Raw genomic sequence first — 22,912 nt, 5'->3', positions numbered from 1 at the left:
ATGAATAGATCCAAAGTTTCTCATGAAAAAATTATATCGTTCTAATCAGACAGCCAGAAGGGCGTTCGGTGGAAAAACAAAAACGCCTCTAGGAACGGACGCCAGATAAGAATTCCTTTATTTATTTTTTTGGAAAAAGGGAATAAACCCTGCCTTTGACGCTAGAGCATGAAGAGAAGGCTGCTTGTTTCGCTGGCCCAATTGAATCATGTGCGTGTGCGCTTAAAGCGCTGATGAGGCGAAATCACTAATTAAGGAGTACTCGTTGCAAAATACACTCCACTTTCCCAGGTCGCGACAAGTGACGCACATGCAGCGCGCCACTTGTCGCAACCTGAGAGTTTTCTCTTTTTTCGTAGATCCGTTTATTCAAAACGTTTTATCTCTTAAACCGTGCATCAAAATCTTGAACCGTTTTCACCATTGGATTCCTCACGTCGAGGTCTTCAAAACTAGATTCCATGTTGATAGGTTTTGACGAACTTCTTTTTTCACGAAAAAAAACGGACGAAAAAATCCGAGCGAAAAAACCAGACCGGGAGCACGGTTTTTTCCCTTTCCGAAAGAGGCACGCCCGTGCCTCTCGCGAAATCACAACCGTGCCTCTCAAGGAAGAAAAACCGTGACTCTCGTGAAAGAAAAAAACAGAAAACATGTATTTTTTCCCTTTCCGAGAGGCACGGCTGTGACTCTCGCGAAAGCACAACTGTGCCTCTCGCGGAAGCAAAACAGTGACTCTCATGAAAGAAAAAAAAAGACAGAAAACGTGTTTTATTTTTCCCTTTCCGAGAGGCATGACCGTGACTTATTGCAGGGCGAACGTATATAAGTACATTTGTAGTCGCGTAATTTATTGCACACGTAAACATTTACTGTAGCGCTTTGTTTTTTATTTTTTTGAAAACATTTTGGAAAAATTCCATGAATTACAGAAAAGTTCATTAGTTTTGAAAAAAAAATCGATTTTGAAAAGGAGTTCACGATTTTGAGATAAATGTCTATCAATTTTCAAAAATAGTTCACAAATCATGAGAAAGAAGTTCACATATTTGAAAAAAGTTCATCAAAATTCAAAAAAGGTATATCGATTTTGAAAAAAGTTCACCGATTTTGAAAAAAGTTCATCAAAGTTCAAAAAAGGTTCATCGATTTTGAAAACAATTTCATCAAAACTAAAAAAAGGTTCATCGATTTTGGAAAAAGTTGATCGATTTGAAGAAAATGTTCATGTGTTTGCGAACCAATTCATCGTGCCAAGACGAAGAGAAAAAAGAAAACGAAAAATTTAAAAAGGAAAACAAAAAAAGTAAAAAGGAAGAAGAACGAATACTAGACGAAAAAACTAAATCATAACCATATCCTGCCGTGTGGTCGCGTGGTTGAACTAGCCGTCCTTGACGCAGGAGGTAGGTGGTTCGAATCGCTGGTAGCATCCTTTTTTGCGGATTAAGACATAAAACTAAAACATGTAATGGGCCGGCCCAGTGCGCCGCGGGGGGTGTGCGCCCGTTTGCGCCCATGCCTGTAACGGGCGCCGTTTAGGGAATGCCCCAAGGCATCCCACACGCAGTGATCACAAATGTACTTGCACCTATATCCACACAAATAAGTACTTAGTACTTGCACTTGTCTAAACAAAAAAAAAGTGTTTTCTTGCGAATCAGACAGGAGTTTTATTCCTAAGTCACAGGGTTAAGATCGACAAGCAATAAATCCTCACAACATCGAGGACATCTGGTCGTCATCAACTGTGAAACAAAGTCTCTGTCATTCATTGTCGACTTGATCTCTGCCACCAAGTGTCCATAGGCCGGTCGAGGCTGTCGGCCGAGAGGATCGACCTAGTAGGCACGTTTTCCCACATGTGCAAGGTTGCCCGACCCAGGCAGCTGTGCCCAATAGCACGTGTGCAAACTAACATGCACGTACAATACATGTGCGATGCGACCTCATCCGGCTAAACATCATTACTGCCGGCCACTAACGCTCCTTAATTAATCAAAATATGCCAAATAATTAGCCGCCATCTTTTCTTTAACACACGTGATGCTTGCATGCATTGCATTGCACTCTACGAATTATTCCAGTAAATTTAGATGGGACCCACGAATATATAAAAAGTTTTTACGCATGTACGTTGCGTCATGCGATTGCCTGGTCGTGCGTGCGCAAGGCCTGGTCGCCGCGTCTCTGTCGTGCCATGCGACATGGACGGGCCACCGTGGTATTGGATTCTGGAGCCACCCACGTTTTTAGCGTTTCTTCTTCCCCGTCGCTCTCGCGGGAAGCACACTCACTTGCTAGAAAATACTCCTATATATAGAAGAGCACTCAAGCAGCCAAGCCCATCGATCGCACTGTCATTCACGCCACCACCCATCCACGATCACGTAATACGTGCGCCACCAAACCATGTCGGCCACCTCGTACGACCGCGCAGTGGAGCTCCGCGCGCTGGACGCCACCTACGCCGGCGTCCGCGGCCTCGTCGTCTCCGGCGTCACCCACGTCCCGCGCATCTTCCGCGTCCCCGAGCAGCACCAAGAACCACCGCAGGACACCACCGAGCCCATCGGCCATGAACCAGCAGCCATCCCGATAATAGATCTGGCGTGCGGCGACCACGCAGCCGTTGTCGCTGCCGTGCGCCGGGCCGCGGAAGAGTGGGGGTTCTTCGAGGTGATGGGCCACGGCGTGCCGGAGGTGGCTATGACCGCGGCCATGGACGCGGTACGGGCATTCCACGAGACTGATGGCGGCGAGGGCAGCGACAAGGCGCGGCTCTACTCACGTGAGCCGGCGAGGGCGGTCAAGTATCACTGCAACTTCGACTTGTACCAGTCGCCCGTGGCCAACTGGCGCGACACGCTCTACCTCCGCATGGCACCCACCCCGCCTGACGCCGATGACCTGCCGGACAGCTGCCGGTGAGTGCTCTGGCTGTATCACAATAGTTCCTCTCAGCTTGGTTTTAGGATGATTGGCACGAGCTAGAGCTTTTTTTTTAACCGGATATTCCCCCCTTCCATTAATTTCTTAACGAAATACAAAGTTTACTGGACTCATACAAAGAATGAGAGGAGGAGGTAAAGAAATGGAAGCAAGTTGGTACATTGCTAGGACACCCGCTACGAATGCTTGACTCAAAACATTCTTTACCGGGCGAAAACCTGACAACACAATTACAAACAAACGTGATAAAAACTAACACAAAAGCCCCAAGGAAACAGGCAAGTATACTTAGTTCGCACCGGTAGAATAATATATTTTTCATATAACCCGTTTGATTGATTTGCCTCTTTCAGAAAAGAGCTATTCTTTTCGGGTGTGGCTAAGATCTCAGTCGACTGAGACTTAACCAACTCTCAGTCAAGTCGGTGAACATATAAGAAAGAAAGATTTAAAATAAATTTTGCATGGATCTTCACATAACATCTCACGAATAAAGCATGATGTGTAGCAACTAGCGATGTTACATAATGAATAGCATCACATATGGTTTTCCTTTAACGACACTATTTTTTTTCACCACGACAGTTCTTTTCTGAAAGTTCCCACCAAAAAAAATCAGGATTGCTAAAACTCAGCATATGTTATAGCTTTATCTCCATTCTTAGTTCATTATATACAGATAAATTTTACTCCTATTTAACCTCTTCATTGCATAATACATGATATTTTAGGCATATCATGGGTGGTAAGAAATATTTCCATTGGCGGCAGTTTTTTTTCCAAGATATTCATGGTGACCACTAACATGTTCAAATCACATGTACTCGTCGTTTATATTTCAACTAATAATTAGCATCTGCACTTAAGTACTTGTGTGAGATCTAACTAAATGCAAGTATGACGATCTACCAATGATCTATAGCTTATGAAGATATAACATATGTCATATGTTTAGAAATAATTATGAAGATGTAACAGATATGATCTATTTATTACTGTTATGTATATCTAAAAGACACAATTTGTTTAAGTACAATTATAAAGATCTAACATTTATGAGCTGGGTGCTACAATTATGAAGATGTGGTGGATACAATATGTATCAATTAATTCTGTAGGTCTAATGGTCCTGATATGTTTAGATACATTTACGTAGGTCTAATGGGTCCACCAAATCTTCACCGGATGTTTTACTTTTTGTGAGAATAATTCTAGCATGACCCTATTTCTTCCACTCATTTTTAGTACATGTTATATATGAGATATAAATTATCCCTATAAGTAGTATGCAATGTTTGTGTGGTTCATCATTAGTTATTGACTAAATGACTAGAGCTAAATTATGTTGTGAAATTACTTTCTATGGGATATCATTTTGTTGTTATTTCTTTAGAAATACTGCTTGAATCACATATTTGAAATAAATCACTCAACACTTAAATGTTGATTTGCAGTGACGTGTTGTTTGAATATGCCCACCAAATGAAGAATTTGGGGAATACTTTGTTTGAGCTGCTCTCAGAAGCTCTTGGACTCAAACCAAGCCACCTAGCAGATATAGGGTGCAACCAAGGACAAGTATTACTATGCCACTATTACCCTCCCTGCCCCCAGCCAGAACTCGCCATCGGGACAAGCCGACATTCAGATGGTGGCTTCCTGACCATACTTCTCCAAGACAAAATTGGCGGCCTCCAGATCTTTAACGAGGAGCAGTGGGTAGACATCACACCTACACCCGGAGCATTCATCATTAACATCGGTGATCTCTTGCAGGTATTTAATCCTGCTCACCCACCCTTAATTATTTGGTTTGTTCAACACAGTTGCTTGTGCCAATCATTCTAATATGTTTCTTTTATGTTACAAAAATGTGCAGTTGATCTCCAACGATGGATTTAGGAGCGTGGAACATAGGGTTTTGGCAAAGAACATTGCTCCACGGGTGTCGATTGCAAACTTCTTCGGAACGCATATCGATCCGACATCAATGAGGATTTATGGTCCAATTAAGGAGTTGTTGTCTGACAAGAACCTACCATTATATAGGGAAACCCTCGCCAGTGATTACATCAAACATTACTACTCCATTGGGTTGGATGCGAAAACTGCTATTTCTCATTACCGGCTATGAATTTTGATATGTGAAGGAGAACTTGTGCTTTGTTGGTGCAACAACAACCATGTATACTTATAACATCAATAATTGAGCAATGTGCAATGCTAAGAAATGGATAGTAAAATTACATACATGTTGGGCCTTGAAGTTTTCTGACAACTAGTATGGTGGCTAGTGATGGATCTACGAATTGAATTTAACCTGGGCGCCAACATTTATGGTCTATTGTTTTTTTACAAATGCAAGTCTAGTTAACCAGAGCTCGTTGAATTCAATTAATAAAATCAAGAAAAATGATTAGAAAAAGGTCTTCAAAACTACTAACATAGAGTGTTACCACTTGAAACGCCCACTTAATGCAAGAATACAACCGCACGATATCAACGGACACCTACAACATGTGAAACAAATATTTCTGAGTGTAAACCGTACCATAGCACAAATGTGATAAGAGTTGTAGCTTTTGAAAAGATGAAAAATATATATTTAAGATGTAGTAGTAAATATAACACGAGGTTGCCGAGGTAGATGACCTTGGCGGTCCTTCAAATCAGTTTAGATGTACTTGTAGAAACAATATGTGGCATCATTGTCATCGCTACTTTAACCAATCCGTCTTTATGCCACAATTCTTTGATTCTCCTCGCTTTTTGTGCAATGAAAAACATGTCCATTCTTATGAGCGAGACCCCCAATTGACCCGCCCTTCTTGTTTCATCTTTAATTTTTTAGGTAGCATAATCTTCAATTTGGGAATTGGCTGATTGGGTAATTGGCTCGATTAGGGGATCGATTTCTCCATGTGCGCTATGTCTGGCTGGGCTAAACGCCAACAGGAAACAGGAAAACAAATACTTATGCCCGGTACTTCTTGAAGCCTTAAATTCCATCTCCTTTGATCCCTTTCTTATTTTTCTGTACATGGTGCGATGCAATCCATCATGAGCCGGGTTGCTACCCTCCTCAGTGGGTGGGCGACCTTATAACGTCCAACACAGAATGGGACGGTGTGGTGCTTCCCAAGGTTTTCTTGCCAATAGACACAGACATCATCCTATCGATTCCTCTTTGCACCAAGAAGGTTGATGATTTTTGGGCTTGGGTTCACGAGAAAAATGGAGTCTTTACGGCCCGTTCTCCATATCGTATGCTCGTCTCCACAAAACTTAGGCATGAAGCTTGGCTAGAAGGGCGCCCTGACACTTCGAACTCGGATGGAGAAGCGAAATCATGCCCTAAGATGTGAAAAGTTGATGTACCATCCAAGATCAAAGTCTTTCTATGGAGGCTAGCGCAACAATTACTTCCGATTAACCGACCAAGATAGGTTACTTGTTGTGACAACTTGCTTTCTTTTCGAAAATTCGAATCTGAGCCCGAGCTCATCTGCACCTGCGCTCACGAAAAAAATCAAAATAAATACTAGAAAAATTCAAAAAATTCCAAAAAAAATTGGGTGGTAGACAATTTGATGCGTGAGTGACGCTCCAATTTTCAAAACATTTAGACTTCTGTGCAGCTCTCAGCAAAAAAGACAAATCGGAGGTCTGTAAAAATGTGTACTGTTCATATACTGTTCTGATCTGATTTGTCTTTTTTGCTAAGAGCTGCACAGAAGTCCAAATGTTTTGAAAATTGGAGCGTACCTCACGCATCAGACTGTCTACCACCCTGATTTTTTTTTTGGAATTTTTTGATTTTTTCTGAATTTTTTACGAATTTTTTTTGACCGGGTGCAGATGCACCCGGGCACCGAAACGTCGCTCTCCTTTTCGTTTCTTTTTTGCTTCTTATGTGGCAAATGTAACTTCGTGAACTTTATGCCGGATTTTTTCCAGCGTTTTAAACCAGGTTCGGTCAATGTTCTCTTGTTTCCTTTCTTTTTTTAACTTTTCTTCTCTGTTTTTCCTTTTCTATTTTTCTGTTTTTTCACATGCGTGAACTTTCTAAAATTTTAAAAACTCACATTCATGATTTTTTTAATATTTTTAAATTTCTTGATCTTATTTACTGAAATTTTATGAAAATCTGCTTTTTTTCAAATTCATGAATATTTTTTTCATATAGATGAACCTTTTAGAAATGAGCAAACACTTAGTTGGGCAAAGGCCTACGATTTTTTCCTTTCTATTTTTTGTTTTGCTTCTATTTTTTTCATTAACTTGTTTTTCTCTTTTTGAACTTTATTATAATTTTTTAAACCAGTTCAAAAAATTGAAATATTTTTTGGATTATCAAAAAATGTTCTTGTTTTCAACTATTGGTTACAATTTCAAAAAATGCTCTGGATTTTCAAACAATGATGGTTTTTCTAACTTTTTGTTCAAAAAATTGACAAATGTTGCATTTAAAAAATGATAAATTCTAGAAAAAGTTCATGCTTTGAAAATTATGTTGAAATTTTATCAATTGTTTTTGGAATTTGTTAATAAGTTTGGGAAATTTTTTGAATTTTGCATACACAGTTTGAAATTTCTAAATAATTGACAAATTCAAGAATTGGTTAGGACATAAGAAAATGTTAATGTCGGCTGATAATAATGAAATTGCAAGTAACAGAAGAATTTAAAATAGGAAAACTACATGCTTACAGATGTACCAGTAACTTGTCGAAACACACACAACTTGGCACAGTTCGGTTTGTTGAGCGTACAAGGCCATGGAAAAAATTGGGGTCATGTTAAGGATGGCGAGAAACAATGTGCTCTCAGATGGAGCCTTCTTGCTTTACCTGAACACCCTCTTTTCAACATGGTCTATTTTTGGACATCCTTGAAACGACCCAACTTTTGCAAGCAGGTGGGCATGCCCCATGATAGGCATCTATGCCAGGTTTGAATGATTTTTGACACCCTATGAAAGTCGCGACATATCCGGCTACTTATCGGCCTTTTTTTGACCAAGAAAACTCTAGAAAATGCAGAACTTGTCAAAAACGCAAGCAACTTAGCATGGTGCCTTGAATTGGTCATACAAGGTCATGGAAATATGGGGCAATTTGACGGATGTCAGAAAAAAGAAGTCCTCTCAAACGGTGCCTTGTGGCCTACCTGGACACCCTATGTTAAACATGGTGTTTTTTACATTCTTGAAATGACCCCACTCTTTAGTACTAGGTGGGCATGCCCATGATTGGTATCCATGCCAGGTTCGAATGACTTCCAACACGGTATACATGTTGCAACATGTCCGACCATTTATGGGTCTTTATTAACCAAGAAAACGTGAAACTTGTCAAAAACTCAAACAACTTGGAACGGTGCCTTAAGTTGGTCATACAAAGCCATGAAAAAATTTGGGGGCTTTTCAAGGATGTCGAGAGACAATGTACTCTCAGACGGAGCCTTCTGACCTATACCAGAATACCCTCTACTGGACTTGTTCTAATTTTCGACTTTCTTGAAAAATTACTTGAAATTTTGCAAGCAGGTGGGCATACCCATGATAGGAATCCATGACATGGTTGAATGATTTCCGACATTGTATACAAGTTGTTACACGTCCCACCATTTATCAACCTTTTTTTAATGTAAGAATTCTAGAAAAAGGCAGAATTTGTCGAAAACCAAAATAACTTGGCATGGTTCCTTCAATTGGTCGTTCAAGACAATAAAAATGAGTTATTTGACGGATGTCGAGAAACAACATGCTCTCAAACGGATATTCTGAAAAAAATGTCCAAAAAAATAAAAAATGCTTGTTTACAAAACTATATGCGCTATTTTTAAAAAATGTTCATGTTTGGACAATCTGAGCAATTTTGAAAGACATGAACTATCTTTTTAATTTCTGCAATTTTTTAAAATTTGAATATTTTTATTTTTTGAACAATTTTGAAAGCGAAAATTTCTTATTTAAAAATTAAAGCGTGAGCATTTTTTTTTAAAAAGAAGAAACAAAAAAGTAAAAAACGAAAAGGAAACAAAAAACAAACAGAAAAGGCTTGTTTTGGGAGCTGTTAGGCAGCCCTTTAAGCGCCAGTTAGGAAGCTGGCGCAAGCGCGCATGCCATTGGGCTGCATCCCAATATTGCACCAGCTTGCTCGCCAGTTTGCAGAATCTAAAAAATGTTTCATAAACTTGAAAAAGTACACAAATTCAAATAAATTTCGTGGGAAATAATAATCAAAAAGAAAAAAAAAAGAGAAAAAACGGTGCACGAAAAACTCAACATAAAAATCGCCCAGAAAACCTGGCAGAATCTGAACCGGACTGTACACAACTAGAAAAAAAAATTAGAACAATGCACAGCAAGTTATCTATCCCTGCCGATAACTGCCGTTGAAAATAGAACTGGTGGTTTCAGTTTCGAGTCCAAATAGGTGTGACATTTTTTTGAAGCTTAAAAAAAATGCAAATGGTCGTATACGATCCGGCAGACGACCTCCCACACATACAAAAGTCAGTACGTTTTACCAAAGGTTCATATTGCCCTTCATACGTACCGAAGCAGGAAAAGTTTTGAATTGTTCATTGTATCTCTTTTTGTTCGGCCCTACAAAGATAAAACCACCAAAACTGACAGTGCAGTGAGACCGAAATGCCAGTTCTCGTGGCCAGGAGATCATTCCTCGGAGGTGTGGCCGGAGTCCAATGATTCTCATCTCAGGTTAGAGGATAAGACGGTGTGACAGCGGTGAAGGAAGAGAACCAAAGTTTAGACACGTACGCAAGGGCCTGCAAAAAGGAAGGATATCCGTAGAGGAGGTGATCTCTTTGTAGCATTATCTTACTCTGCTTCAGTTAAACTGAATAATCAGTTGCTGGTAAGTAGCTTATTGTTGGCCTTTTGCTATCTGAGGCTGCAAAACATTGTCTCATATCAGTTTCATAAGAGCGTCTCCCACAGGCACGGCAAAACGCGCGCCCGCGCGGTAAAATCAGTTTTTCGCGCGCGCCGGTTGGTTCCGCGCGCTCCAGCGGTGGCGGGAAGTTACTGCGTGCGGGAAGCGTTTGCGTGCGCGGGGGAGAAAGCGACACGCGGCGCGGTAGATTTGGCACGCCTATAAAGTCCCGCGCTTCGCCACGCGCACAGAACGGCCACGCGCCCTCCTCCTCGCAACCTTGCCGCTTCGCTGACTCACCGCTTTGCCGCTTCGCCGCTTTCTGCGCCACCACCGCGCCACCATGCCGCCGCGCCGCCGGGGTGCTTCGGGCTTTCGCAGCGTTCGCGAGCGCCCCAACGGCTGGTACTCCGCCGAGATACGGGCCGGCGACATCCGGCTCGGCCTCGGGACGTTCCGGAGCGCGCGCGAGGCGGCCCGCGCGTACGACGGGGCGGCGTGGCGCTTGGAGAGACCCCGGTCGCAGATGAATTTTCGGGACGTCTTCACGCGCGAGGAGGCGCAACGCGTCGCCCCTCCGCCGCGTCTCATCACGGACATGGACCGTGCCGACCACGCTCGGCGGCAGCGCCGTCTCCTCGTCGCCGAGGAGGACGAGCGATCCATGGCGGAGTGGCGCCGTCGCCACCCAGAGGACGTCGACGCCGAGCGTGCCTACTGGGCGGAGAGGACGGCAAGGCGCCGCTCGGAGCGGGCGGACCGGCGTCAGCGGAAGGCAGTGGCGAACGAGCAGTGCGACATCGTCTCCGCATGTGGGAGGTCGTTCTTCACCTCGGACGATGAACGTGGGACGACATATGGCTCACAACCTCGGACGACACCGACGAGAATGATGATAGTGATGGTAGCGATTTGGAGTAGTTTTCTATCTATGTATGCCGTAGTAGTTTCTATCTATCTATCTATGCCGTAGTAGTATCTATCTATCTATGTATGTCAAGCTATCTATCTATCTATGCCGTAGTAGTTGCACCGATGTAAAATATCTTTGTATCGTCTTTTATCTATGTAATTTTAATTTAAAAAATATTGTAGAATAAGCGCGCGCTGCATTTTACCGCGCCCGCTGGAGCTGCGCGCGCGCGCGGCTGCTGGAGCAAACGCTGCGTGTCGCGCCAAACCAAGCGATAGGCGCGCGCCAAATTCGTTTTTACCGCGCGGCGCGTTGGGCGCATGTTGGAGATGCTCTAAGGGAGCACCCATGCTTCTGGTAAGTCTATTTTCTTTCCCCAGGTTAGCTACATCTTCCCGGTGTGATGTGAGACTAAATGACCGACGACACTTGCCTAATAATCTTAGCCCACATACAGCTCACGTTAGGGGAAGGCTCACTACTAATTGAGGGGATCAATGACCCATTCCACTAGCCCACGACAGATGCTTGCATTCATAATTGAGTGGCTAAGTAGTGGAGCGCTTTAATATTACCATGTGCATGTATATTTTGAAGACCAATTGAGAGTCTTGGTCTTTTACTCAGTCAAGTACCAAGTCTTTATGCAGGGTGTCGCATTGTACAAGTCTGCATGCATCACGGTGGAGTACACTGTTATGACTTTAGAATCCAATGCATTCCAGGTCATATAAGACAAATATGCATCTCATTAAACTGGGTATACATCTCATTTTGATTTTCAGTCTCGTTGAAAATAAGAGAAGGTCTAAGTTTGAAAGACATTGCCTGTCAGTTTCTTAGCTTGTTGTAAGGCGACAGGCGGTCAAACCTTCACGCGAAGGACAATCTCATAGAGTGACCCGGAAAAAAAAAAGAAAAAGAAAAAAGAGACATAGAGACAATCTCATAGAGTGGCCTGGACATAAGGCCAGATGAGTAAGAGTTTTTCTTTTGGTCGATATTTCCGGAAACCAACCAGTCCCAACAGGAAAAGTATAGAGAAAAAAACGTGAATGACACACACTCGGTTTTTTGTTTTCCGACGGAAGTATCAAACATCATTATGCCTAATTTCTAGGCTTCTACTAGAACAGTTCCCAAGCGAAGTGAAGCAATGGGGGGTATGTCATTCAGGTCCAATCATTAGGACTGAACAGGGGAAATGTGGCAAGCTAAGAGCAACTCTAGCAGACCCCGCAAAAACCGCGAGCCCATAAAATTCCGGCGAGTATACGGACTCGGCCCAATTTTCCGATCAGAACAGAGCCCGCATACTTGCCCGGACCATAAAAAAATTTGCCACGGCCCGCAAACCGCACGCCCCGACCAGAATATCTACGGGTTCGCGGCGCGTTTGCGGGTCGAAACCCTATCCCCCTGCCGCCGCCGAGCTACGCAATTCCCCACTCCCCTCTCCACATTTCTCGCCGCCGACGACCCCCTTTCCGCCTCCAGCCGCCATGTGGGGCCGCATGTGGAGCTCCGGAAGCGACTCCGGAAGCAGATCCGGCGGCGGTAGCGACCCCGACCGCGAGCGGCGCGTCCGGTCGGACTGCGCGAGGAAGCGCGGTGCGAGGAAGTGGACCAAACCGCGGCCTCTCGCCGCCGCCGAGCTTCCGCGTCCGCGAGACGGATGAGTACGACCGCCGGCACGGCCGTACCCCGTCCTTTGCTGCGGACTCGTCCTCCGCGGCGAGATCTTTCTACGCCGGGAGCTCCTCCTCTTCCTGCGCGGGCTTTCTTCCTGTGAAGAGGGATTGGTCGGAGGAGCCGGAGGAGTTCGACTTCGTCCCCGTCAAGGAGGAATACGAGGAGCTCGACCGCCGCGGAGTCGTCGGGCCGGAGGACTTCGTCACCGATGTCGACGCGGTTGCGGCCGCCATTGCCGAGCGGAGCGTGCGAGAGGAGGCGGAGCGACGTGCCACCACGAGCAACTCGAAGACCTCGAGTTCCGGCAGGCGGTCGTGGCCAACCTTGCCGCCAAGGAGAAGGACCACGAGTGGCGGCGCATCCACGATGAGTAGAGGGTGAAGTACATCGACCTTCGAAGCTCCGGCGAGGAGGATTGAGCTCCTCCACGGCATCGTCCATGGCCGCGAGCTCGCCGCCGTGAGATCCCCACCCCTCTGGTACTAGTACTGATGTAGTATGTAATATGAACTAGTGTTTGTAGTGTTTGATCATGTAAATATATGTAGTACGTGATGAACTACTATGGTGCAATTTCTCCCGCGAAACTGTTTTTTCAAATTATGCAATTTCATCTACGGTTTTTGTTCGGCCGCGCTCGTTCTCGGCCCGCAAACGAGATCTTCGTCAAATTGCAAACGCGTTTTGCTAGTCGGGATTTTGCGGGGTATGCTAGAGTTCCTCTAAAGAGTCGAGGTGTGTGTGACACTGGACCAGAGAAAGGGATGACATTCCGGGAGGAGCACCCGAGGCCATTTATGTACATATGCGGGTTGGGGTAAGGCATGGCTAGCAGGGGAGGGGAAAGGTCAATGTTTGACCTAGAACTACAATACCGAGCAAGAAATCTAAGCTAAAATACCAAATAGCGAAGATCAGACGAGCACAAATTTGAGCGTAACGTGAAAGCACACACTTAAGTAGCATAACTGAAATTTGTTGAATCCACCACCAAATGCAAAGCTCCCCCGCTGCGTGCTATCCGCAAAGGGAAATGTGACAAGAAGGCCAATGGATCGGCGCCACAAAGCTTGTCTGTAAGGGATACCTGACTGCCACTATTATCGCCACCCTAGTGCAGTCACAGTTCTAGCTAGAAGCGGTGCGATGGAGAGAGGAGGGATTTTGTCGTTTGCCCCTAACTAAGTCGTACTCTTCTACATTAAGTACTCCCTCCATCCATCTATATAAGGCCTAACCTCAAATTTCATTTTTCCATCTATACAAGGCCAAACCAGCTAACCGATGCATCTCCCAGTTAATTCTCCCTCGCAGGTTGCGCGCGGCCGTCCTCGTGAAAACGCGATGGCCGGCAGCATTTACTCCTTGCATGCATGCAGAGAGCCGTGCTTTACCTCGCCTCCTCGTCCTTTCTTCTCCCCCGAGTCTTCTTTATATTCCTTCCCTTCTCAACGAGAGTCATTTCCACTTTGCCATCTCTCTTCATCATGGATCAAGCTCTCGCCACAAATGTCTTGGAAGAGCCAGCTGCTACGTTTACCTCTGCGTCCGCCGCGTGTGCGTGCACGTCCATGTTGTCGTCGGCTGTAGCTTCGCAAGCTGCTGAGATTACCTCCCTCCGTTCCTTGTTGTCCGCCGAGTACAGAAGTTTTGTACTCCCTCCGTTCCTAAATAATTGTTTTTTTAGAGATTTCAACAAGTAACTACATACGGAGCAAAATGAGTGAATTTACACTCTAAAACATGTCTACATATATCCGTATGTTGTAGTCCATTTGAGATGGCTAGAAAGACAATTATTTGGAAACAGAGGGAGTACAAGAGACAAGCGCACGTTCAAGCCAGTGTTGATTGATCCGGTGTAGATCAGTGCACGTCATAACATGTTCTCAGCTCTTAGGTGTAGCAGAATATTGCAAGTGCACGTTACTGGGAGGGCCTGAGGATTAGTCCATGATTGTGAACTTGCAGGCCGGCCAGGTTCAAAACAGAACCACCCAAACGTACATCAACCATTCTGCGCGGATGTTTTGCAGAACCGACTGTTGGACGTCTAAACGTCGAGTTTTATCCGGTACTGATAGTATCAGGTTTGAAAAGAAATCGATTTGATCTTATCTTGCTGCTAACTAATGACTTGTTGGGTTATACTAAACATGAATGGCTTTTGGCCCTAACCAAGTAGGAGTAGTACTCTTCTACATCAAGTACAGAAGTTTTGCACAAAGAGACAACCCATGTTAAGCCATCGATAATCAATGCGACTACAAGAATCAATGCAAGCTATGACATGTTCATTCAACGCCTAGATCAGTGCAATGTATATAACTGAATATTATCACCGCACGTTACTGGACGCCCTGGCCGGCGACTTTGAGATACTTTAGGAGTACAAGCATTCTAGAAACAATGTGGACATGATTGTGAACTTTGCCTGGTCGACGACTTTGGTATACTACCATTTCCCGGTTTGATATGAGACTAAATGATTCGACTACACTTGCCTAATAATCTAGGCACACGTGACATGCATCTCACCCATTCCACTAGCCCACGAACGATGCTTGCATAATTGAGTAGTTAAGTAGTGGAGCGCTTTAATATTACCAAGTTCATGTATATTTTGAAGACCAATGGAGGGTCTTGGTCTTTTATTCAGTCAAGTACCAAGTCTTTCTGCAGTGTGACGCATTGTACAAGTCTGCACGCATCACAATGGAGTACGTTGCTATGACTTGGAATCCAATGCACTCCAGGTCATATAAGACAAATATGCATGCCATTAAACTGGGTATACATCTCATTTTGCTTTTCAGTTTGAAAATAAGAGAAGATATAAGTTTGAAAGACATTGCCTGTATTTGTTAGTGGCAGTTTCTTAGCCTGCCGTGAAGGGACAGGCGGCCAAAACTTTACGCGAAGGATGATTCCATCGAGTGACGTGGACATATGGCCTAATTAATGAGTAAGGTTTTTTCATCGCCGAAACTAACCGGTTATCAGTAGGCAGCGCGAGTAGCAAGATTGCAATTTGCCTAAGTCCGCCACCAAAATCCAAATCTCGGACTGGGCTCCGGTGCCTTAACTGCATCTTTGGGTGTATGACAGATGGGCCAGACACCTGTTGTTTCCTCATTCGTACGTTGTAAGAAGTTTGCCAGTTGTTTCCTCGTTTTTTTAGAAAAGGAGGAGGACCTGGGCCTCTGCAGATGCATGCAGTCACTTTATTAATTATTCATATAAGACCTTACAAAGTCATACAACAGTAAGACTAAAGCCGTCGTATAGACAACATCTGTCGCTACTCCTATCCAGTTGATGGAGGAATATTGTAGTCTAGTCCTAATACCAAACAGACCGTGCAGCAAAACCTAACATCTAAGACTTGAGGTCCCAACCAGGACGCCTGCCGGGTATGGGGCACCACCAGTCCGGCGCATTCCTCAGCCAGGACGCCTGCCGGGTTTGAGGCCGCCGCAGCCACCTGCCACCAATCCATCTTCAGAGTTGTACTGCTGCATCTACCTTGCCCGGTCTAGCTGCCGTCCACGCCACCACGACGCCAGAAAACGTCACCATCCTGCGCGAGTCATCATCGCACATCAAATGCCTAATCTCGAGAGCGCCATGCCATCGAGATCTGTCACCATCAAAGTGCATGATGAAGCACCGCTCCACCAAAGACGTCGTCGACTGGTCCCTCGAGCCTGCGTACACCTCCAAGAAAGACACCCCCAAGGGGGAAACGACACAAACGCGCCGCCGTCTTCTGATCTATCGATCTAGGGTTTCCCCGGGAGGCAGCAGATCGTAGTCTAGAACTTCTCCATGGTGATGCCTTCAAGAAGGGAACGACGCCGTAGAGTGCTGCCACCGCCGGCTTTGGCATCTAGCCAAGAGCAGGTTTTCACCCAGATCTGTTCGAAAAACTCCATCCGCTTCTTGTGCACGGACCCCCGCCTTCTCTGCCAAAGACTAGACCAAGGGTCGAGCTGTCGCCGTCAGATCCATGTAGCCAGCACCGGGAGATAATGACAGTCCCCCTGTACCGGATCTAGCACGAACCGAATCAGATCGAGTCGGAGACGATGATGCCCCTGGATCTTCGACAGACCAACGAGTCGTCTGCCGCACCGCATCCAGATCGCCGGCCACGCCGGGCCGCCACCACCCCCCGCGCCATCCGGGTCGGAGAGGGAGCCGCCGATTTGCGCTTGAAGAAGAAGAGGGGAACGGCGGTTCCAAGGTTGGGAAAGGCACGGAGGGTAAATAAGCAGCGCCCCTGCGGTTTCCTCTTTTTTATGGGGAAGACGCGGGCCGCCTCTTTACTATTCATCGCGAGGTGACGCGAGCATGCCACGACCGTTCCACGCACGACCCCCACATCACGCACTTAATGCGGGTCGTGGGGGAGTGCAACTAGCGAAAGGGTTACCTCGGTTAAGACTCTGCCACACGTGCCCGTGCACTGTTCTGGGCCTAGCCCAACAACGCTTCGCTCTTTTGTATGGCCCAGGCCCGGGGGCTCCTGTCGGTGTACAACAGTAGGATCCCTTTTGTACCCCTTTACTTGTGCACGGGCAGTCGTAGCCATGCCTGCGCCCATGCTTGACAGGGCATAGGAAGGAAAAGTACGAGATTGCCAAGACAAGCACTCAAGACAGAGGCATAAAGAGCAAAGGGGCAAGATGGACTTCCCCCCAGCAAGGCACTTGCCGGGACGGCCTACGTAGCCCCAGCAAGAGCCTTGCCGGGGCAACTTGCCCAACACCAGCAAGGCCGCTACCCTCGAGCATGAGAGTTCTGACACCATCGACAACATCGAGACCAAGGCTCGGGAGCGACTGCATGATGGCATGCAAATCTTTGTAAAGACCAAAGACCCGCAAAGCCTAAATGAGAACCATAAAACAAGACGCCGTCAAGATCCCTGCCGAGGACGCCCACGAGGCCCCGGCAAGGCTCCTGCCGAAGACAACCACGAAGCCCCGGCAAGATCCTTGCTGAGGGCGCCCGCAAGGCCCCGACAAGACCCTTAATGGGGGCATCAACAAGATCGCGGCAAGGCTTTGCCGCCCCGTCGCCGCCCTAGCACAGTGGCCAGCCCACCAACTAGGCAAGTGCCTACGTGACAGCGTGTGGCTTTTAGACCAACTAGTCAAGCACCTGCGTGGTGGCATGCAGATCTTCGTGAAGACCCTGCCACCGCACCAGCACAGCAACCTGCCAGCCTGCATGGCACTACATGCCTTGTTGGCCTGGACGCGCGTCGAAGCAAGGCAAGCGGCGACGGACGGGACGGGCTCCGTTGCCGTCCCCGATAAAGCAAGAGGACACATAAGCAGTGCATTAAATGCGTTTGTCCTGTGATGTCAGGCGATAAGCTTGTACATTGTAGATACTTTCCACCTCATGTGCGTCAATGTGGCGATCCCTTTGACATATAAGAGGAGGCCAGAGGCGTACTAAGGAATGATTCGGACTTTTTGGCTTGGCATGCACTGCAGCTAGTTCAAGAACTCAAGAATACTAAATATACATCAAAGCAGGATTAGGGTATTACGCATTTCTGCGGCCCAAACCTGGGTAAAATCCCCCTCGCACTGATCACTAGACCTGCTCTTTGCATAGCTCCACGCCCCGCCAACCTTAGAAGGCATCCTTGTGGTCCCATACGTATCGTTTTCCCCCGACACCATATTTCTCCAAGATGAAATCGGAGGCCTGCAAATCCTCTTTGAGAAACGGTGGGTAGACGTGACGCCAACACCCGAGCATAACATCAGTGATCTCTTACAGGTATCTACTTTGTGATTAATCTAATCCTTAATTATCTATTAAACACATGTGTGCCGTGCTTGATCATTTTGAACTTGTTGGTTTTTTGTTAAGAAATATTCAGCTCATCTCTGACAAGATTCAGGAGCGTGGAACATAGAGTGGTAGTGAAGAACGCTGCGCTAAAGGTCTTGATGACGTGCTTCTTCAGCACGTATTTCAGTCCAGTCTCGATGACCATATACGGTCCGATCGAGGAGTTGCTATCCGATGTGAACACACCGTTGTATAGAGAGACCCTCGTCGCTACTAGGAAAATGCCTTGTTAGTGGCGCATCTGTTTTGGCCATTAATGGTGCACTACAGGTGTGTCACTATCATCACGCCATTAGTAATTAATACTAATGACGCATCCCTGGTACGTCATTAGTATACCAGACAATAGTGGCGCACTAGGCAGTGCACCATTAGTATGTCCCCTGGTGCGCCATTACTATGCCTCCTAGGGGGCCATATTTACCTTGTGCTCTGGGTTACTAATGGCGCACTACTAGATAGTGCGCTACTAGTGTGTTTATTGCAGTGCGCCACTAGTATGAATATTAGGATTTTTTCTTTTCTGATATTTGCACAGGTTACAAAATATATTACTGCACAGAATATAGACAGCACAACATATAAACAACAGATTTATCGAATACAATAGAGGATTAGTCTCCGAATACAATTCATCATATTAGTCTCCGAATTCAAAAGACCATACAATAAAGGAGGGGTTAAAGCATCATACAATAAACTATTATAAATGTTGGTACAAAATAGACTGATATAGATTTGTAATCATTTTAACACTATCGGTTTTAGTTATGCATACATGTGTCCCATACAATCTTGTACTATCTAGTGTAAATGGGAATATCTAGTGATAACTGGGCAAAGCCTGGTCGGCGCCGGCGGTGGCGAGGCATCTTGCGCATTGTCGACAAGTGCGCGTGTCTGCAGTGTGCAGGGAGTGGCGGCGCGGGGGCAGGCGGTGGGCTTGCGGGTGTGCTGCGGAGGAGGTGGCTATGTCCTAGGTCCTGTGCTCGGGTGGACTTCTGGCCCATGGTGCGTTGGGGCTCTCACTACGGGTAGCCAAGGTTGGTTGCAGTCCTCCCTCCCTCCCTCCCTCTCTCTCTCTCTCTCTCTCTCTCTCTCTCTCTCTCTCTCTCTCTCTCTCTCTCTCTTCGCCAGCAAAATCTTCCAATAAGTTTGTTCAACGATATAAGATATATATGGCATATCTAAACAATAGCCTTCAGTAACATTCTTTCAATAAGTTTGTTCAACGATATCAGTATGTTCAACTTACCTATCGTAAAAATTTCCTTAGCAGCATTGCCAGTTTACCTTTGGGTCGTACAGTACCCTTTTAAGCATAGCCTTGTTTTCGCGAAATTCTAGGCATAGACATATGTACGCAAAGAAAGTATCAAAGAAGCCATCCCTTTACAATAGAAAATCTATGACATGTAGTTGATTATCTAAGTAGCCAATGCTTCAATGTATGTTAGATTATCTAACTAGCCAATGCTTCAATATAAGACACCTTTAGATGGCTATTTTTTAAACTATCAAGTAAAATTTTACAATTAAGCACGCCTACGGAAAAGAGAACTTGATGATAGGTAATCATCTTTGCAGTTGTTTTTACCAAGATTTAACAACATCTTGGACTAAAGATTGCAGAATATGAACGATGATGATCCTGCTTGAGTGGATGATTTAGGAATAAGCCTTTGTAAACAGCCCTTCCAAACAATTGTGTTTGCAATGACCCATAAGAAAGCAAACATTTAGATAATAAATAGAAGTTTAATTATACAGCCCAATCTATGTTTTCAAGAATAAGGTAGGACTAGAGAAAGGAAAGATCAACATGGTGTATTCTGTCCTAGTTCATTCAGTTAGAATGAAGTTGATCAAATCAAACACATTTTTTGGCTGTTGAAGCATTCTCACATGTGTCCGACGGGTCATGAAGCATGAAGGAGAGAATCAATCGAAAGAAAATCCCCACAAGAAGTGCTAGATTCATATATATCAAAAGTGGTTGCAACATAGTTAGATAGTATTAGTCGTTTTTAAACATAAAATGGTATTTTATTTACATGCATAACATTATGTTTTTTCTTTCTTCTGGAACCAGATGATAGTTTTTCTAAAAATAATTACATGATAGAACTTCTTCCTTATGTGCAAAGACCACATATATACTATGCATCTGCGCCTACTTGCACCGCATCCCAATCCAGAAAAGCAACAACCAAAAAGCTCACAAACTAAGAAGGTAGTTGCAAACTAGATTTTGAGTAAAAGTTGCGAACTAGATAGGTAGTTGTACTCTCCTTTGAGTTAGCCCGCTAAATTTTTTCATTCAAGCTCCGCCACTGCTTAGGACAGTAATAAAATTCTGCGGCTCAGGGGTATATAAAAGAATAACATTAACAGGTGTTGCCTGCCTTCAAAACTTACACACTATATGTACCAATGAATAAAGGATTAGTAACAACGATACTAATTTGTTTGATGGAATATTACTATGGCAAAAGGCAGAGACAGAGGAGGCATTCACGTTACCTCCAACTTCTGGAATGTGGGACAGCTGGTAGCTCAATTTTTTTCTTGTCCATTGTATGTTATGACATCACTTTTTTAGGGTCACTTATTACAGAAAAAATGTTATAGGCTTAACATGCTCATGTGTGGATGTTTTAACCAAATGTAAAAGCATACATCATATTTAATTTTAGTTCCATGTACCCAACAATTTATGGGTACCATATGTCTTACATCTCAACCATCTGACCATTGATATTTGTATCCAATAATTCTATCCAAGCATGTAGTGCATTGAACTAAGGAAATACCAGACCAAATTTGAAGGCCCATTTATATCAAGAAATAGCAGCTGGAATTAATTTGCCAAGTCTAAATTAGCATCCACCAGGATTACATATGACCAAGCGAAAGGAGTGGTGTGCAAAATCAATCACAAGACGATCAAGACCCCAATACCAATATTGTACCATACATGCAATCGTCAAGGTTATGGTACCATGATTGGGTGGAGGCAGTAGGTAAGCTCCGGAACCTGACTGGAAAGAGCAGAGCAGCAATTGATGGGAAAGAGTAGATGAGCAATTGCTTACCTGCCCGATTGATTGGAGTTGAGGATGGAGTGACACAATCAAGACTCCTAGAGACATAAGCGTGCGAGTTTTAGCAGCCGGTGTCGAGGGAAAATACACATAACCCAAAAGAAGTATGTGTTCTATCATAAGACAAGAATGTGGACCAGGGCCTATTGGCTCAACTACACTAGTGCTATCCAAGTATGTGTTCTATTATAAGATACTTGTCGTCAACCCGTGTGAATGTACGGGCTAGAGATATAATGTTTTTTTTGGCAGAAAAGTGCGTATAATACTATACAAAAATTGAAGTATTGAGAACTCGTGAAGTAACATGTAGTTTTAAAAGAAAATTAGTGCGGCGTGTGGTATGTGATATTCAAATGTATATTACTTAGATTAACTTTAGTTGAGGCGCAACATTCAAATGTTAATTAATGCAAACAAATTGTTTTCTGTTTACATATGGTACATAAATTTTAGTTAGTTTCTCAGTAACACAGTACTACTTCTGCTGATGTTAAATATATCTAATTGGATGTAGGGGAGCCTGAGTTATTATTGTTGAAATTACCCATGAGGTAAAAGGTTGGGAGGCGAAACTATAAGCCCCTATCTTTCTCTGTGTCCGATTTAAACTCCGTAACCACAAGTATTGCGTGAGTGTTAGCAATTATGAAAGACTAAATGATAGTTGAGTATGTGGACTTGCTAGAGAGCTCTGACATAGACTCTTTCTGATGTTATGATAAATTGCAATTGCTTCAATGACTGAGATTATAGTTTGTTAGTTCTCAATAAAGTTTTTTGATTCATACTTTTGCATTGTGATTTGATTATTACTTGAGCATAAGAAATCATATGACAATATCCATATATGTTGCTGTTATGAAAATAATCATGATGCCTACATGTCCATATTTTATTTTTATCGACATCTCTACCTCTAAACATGAGGACATATTTATCGTTATCGGCTTCCGCTTGAGGACAAGCGAGGTCTAAGCATGGGAGATTTGATACGTCCATTTTGCATCATGCTTTTATATCGATATTTATTGCATTATGGGCTGTTACTACATGTTATGTTACAATACTTATGCCTATTCTCTCTTATTTTACAAGGTTTACATAAGGAGGGAGAATGCCGGCAGCTGGAATTCTGGGCTGGAAAGGAGCAAATATCAGAGACCTATTTTGCACAACTCCAAAAGTCCTGAAACTCCACGAAAGTCATTTTTGGAAATAATAAAAAATATTGAGCGGAAGAAGTGCACCAGAGGGGGACCCACCTGGCCACGAGGGTGGGGGCGCGCCCTACCCCCCAGGGCGCGCCCCCTACCTCGTGGGCCCCCTGTTGGCCCTTCGATGCCCATCTTATGCTATATGAGGTTTTTCGTCTAGAGAAAAATCATAAGCAACCTTTCGGGACGAGACTCCGCCGCCATGAGTCGGAACCTTGGCGGAACCAATCTAGGGCTCCGGCAGAGCTGTTCTGCCGG

General features: G+C 44.6%; 1 protein-coding gene across 1 annotated transcript; it reads left to right on the top strand.

Annotated features, from left to right (window-relative positions):
- Positions 1 to 2,360: 2,360 nt before the first annotated feature.
- LOC123184287 (1-aminocyclopropane-1-carboxylate oxidase homolog 1) lies at positions 2,361 to 5,202 on the top strand. Its single transcript, XM_044596435.1, has 3 exons — positions 2,361 to 2,927; positions 4,407 to 4,728; positions 4,832 to 5,202. Exons 1-3 carry the CDS (start codon positions 2,413 to 2,415, stop codon positions 5,084 to 5,086), a joined length of 1,092 nt encoding a protein of 363 aa, XP_044452370.1. The 5' UTR covers positions 2,361 to 2,412; the 3' UTR covers positions 5,087 to 5,202.
- Positions 5,203 to 22,912: the final 17,710 nt, after the last annotated feature.

Source organism: Triticum aestivum, chromosome 2A, assembly GCF_018294505.1.
Source record: "Triticum aestivum cultivar Chinese Spring chromosome 2A, IWGSC CS RefSeq v2.1, whole genome shotgun sequence".
NCBI lineage: Eukaryota > Viridiplantae > Streptophyta > Magnoliopsida > Poales > Poaceae > Triticum > Triticum aestivum.
Note: the sequence above shows the minus strand (reverse complement) of the source record. Positions and strands in the feature narration are given on the sequence as shown.

Bases quoted from the DNA above. Each gene is read 5' to 3' on its own strand.
- LOC123184287 (XM_044596435.1), top strand. From the start codon at position 2,413: ATGTCGGCCACCTCGTACGACCGCGCAGTGGAGCTCCGCGCGCTGGAC. The intron at 2,928-4,406 runs GTGAGTGCTCTG...GTTGATTTGCAG, and splicing joins GACCTGCCGGACAGCTGCCG to TGACGTGTTGTTTGAATATG. The intron at 4,729-4,831 runs GTATTTAATCCT...AAAAATGTGCAG, and splicing joins ACATCGGTGATCTCTTGCAG to TTGATCTCCAACGATGGATT.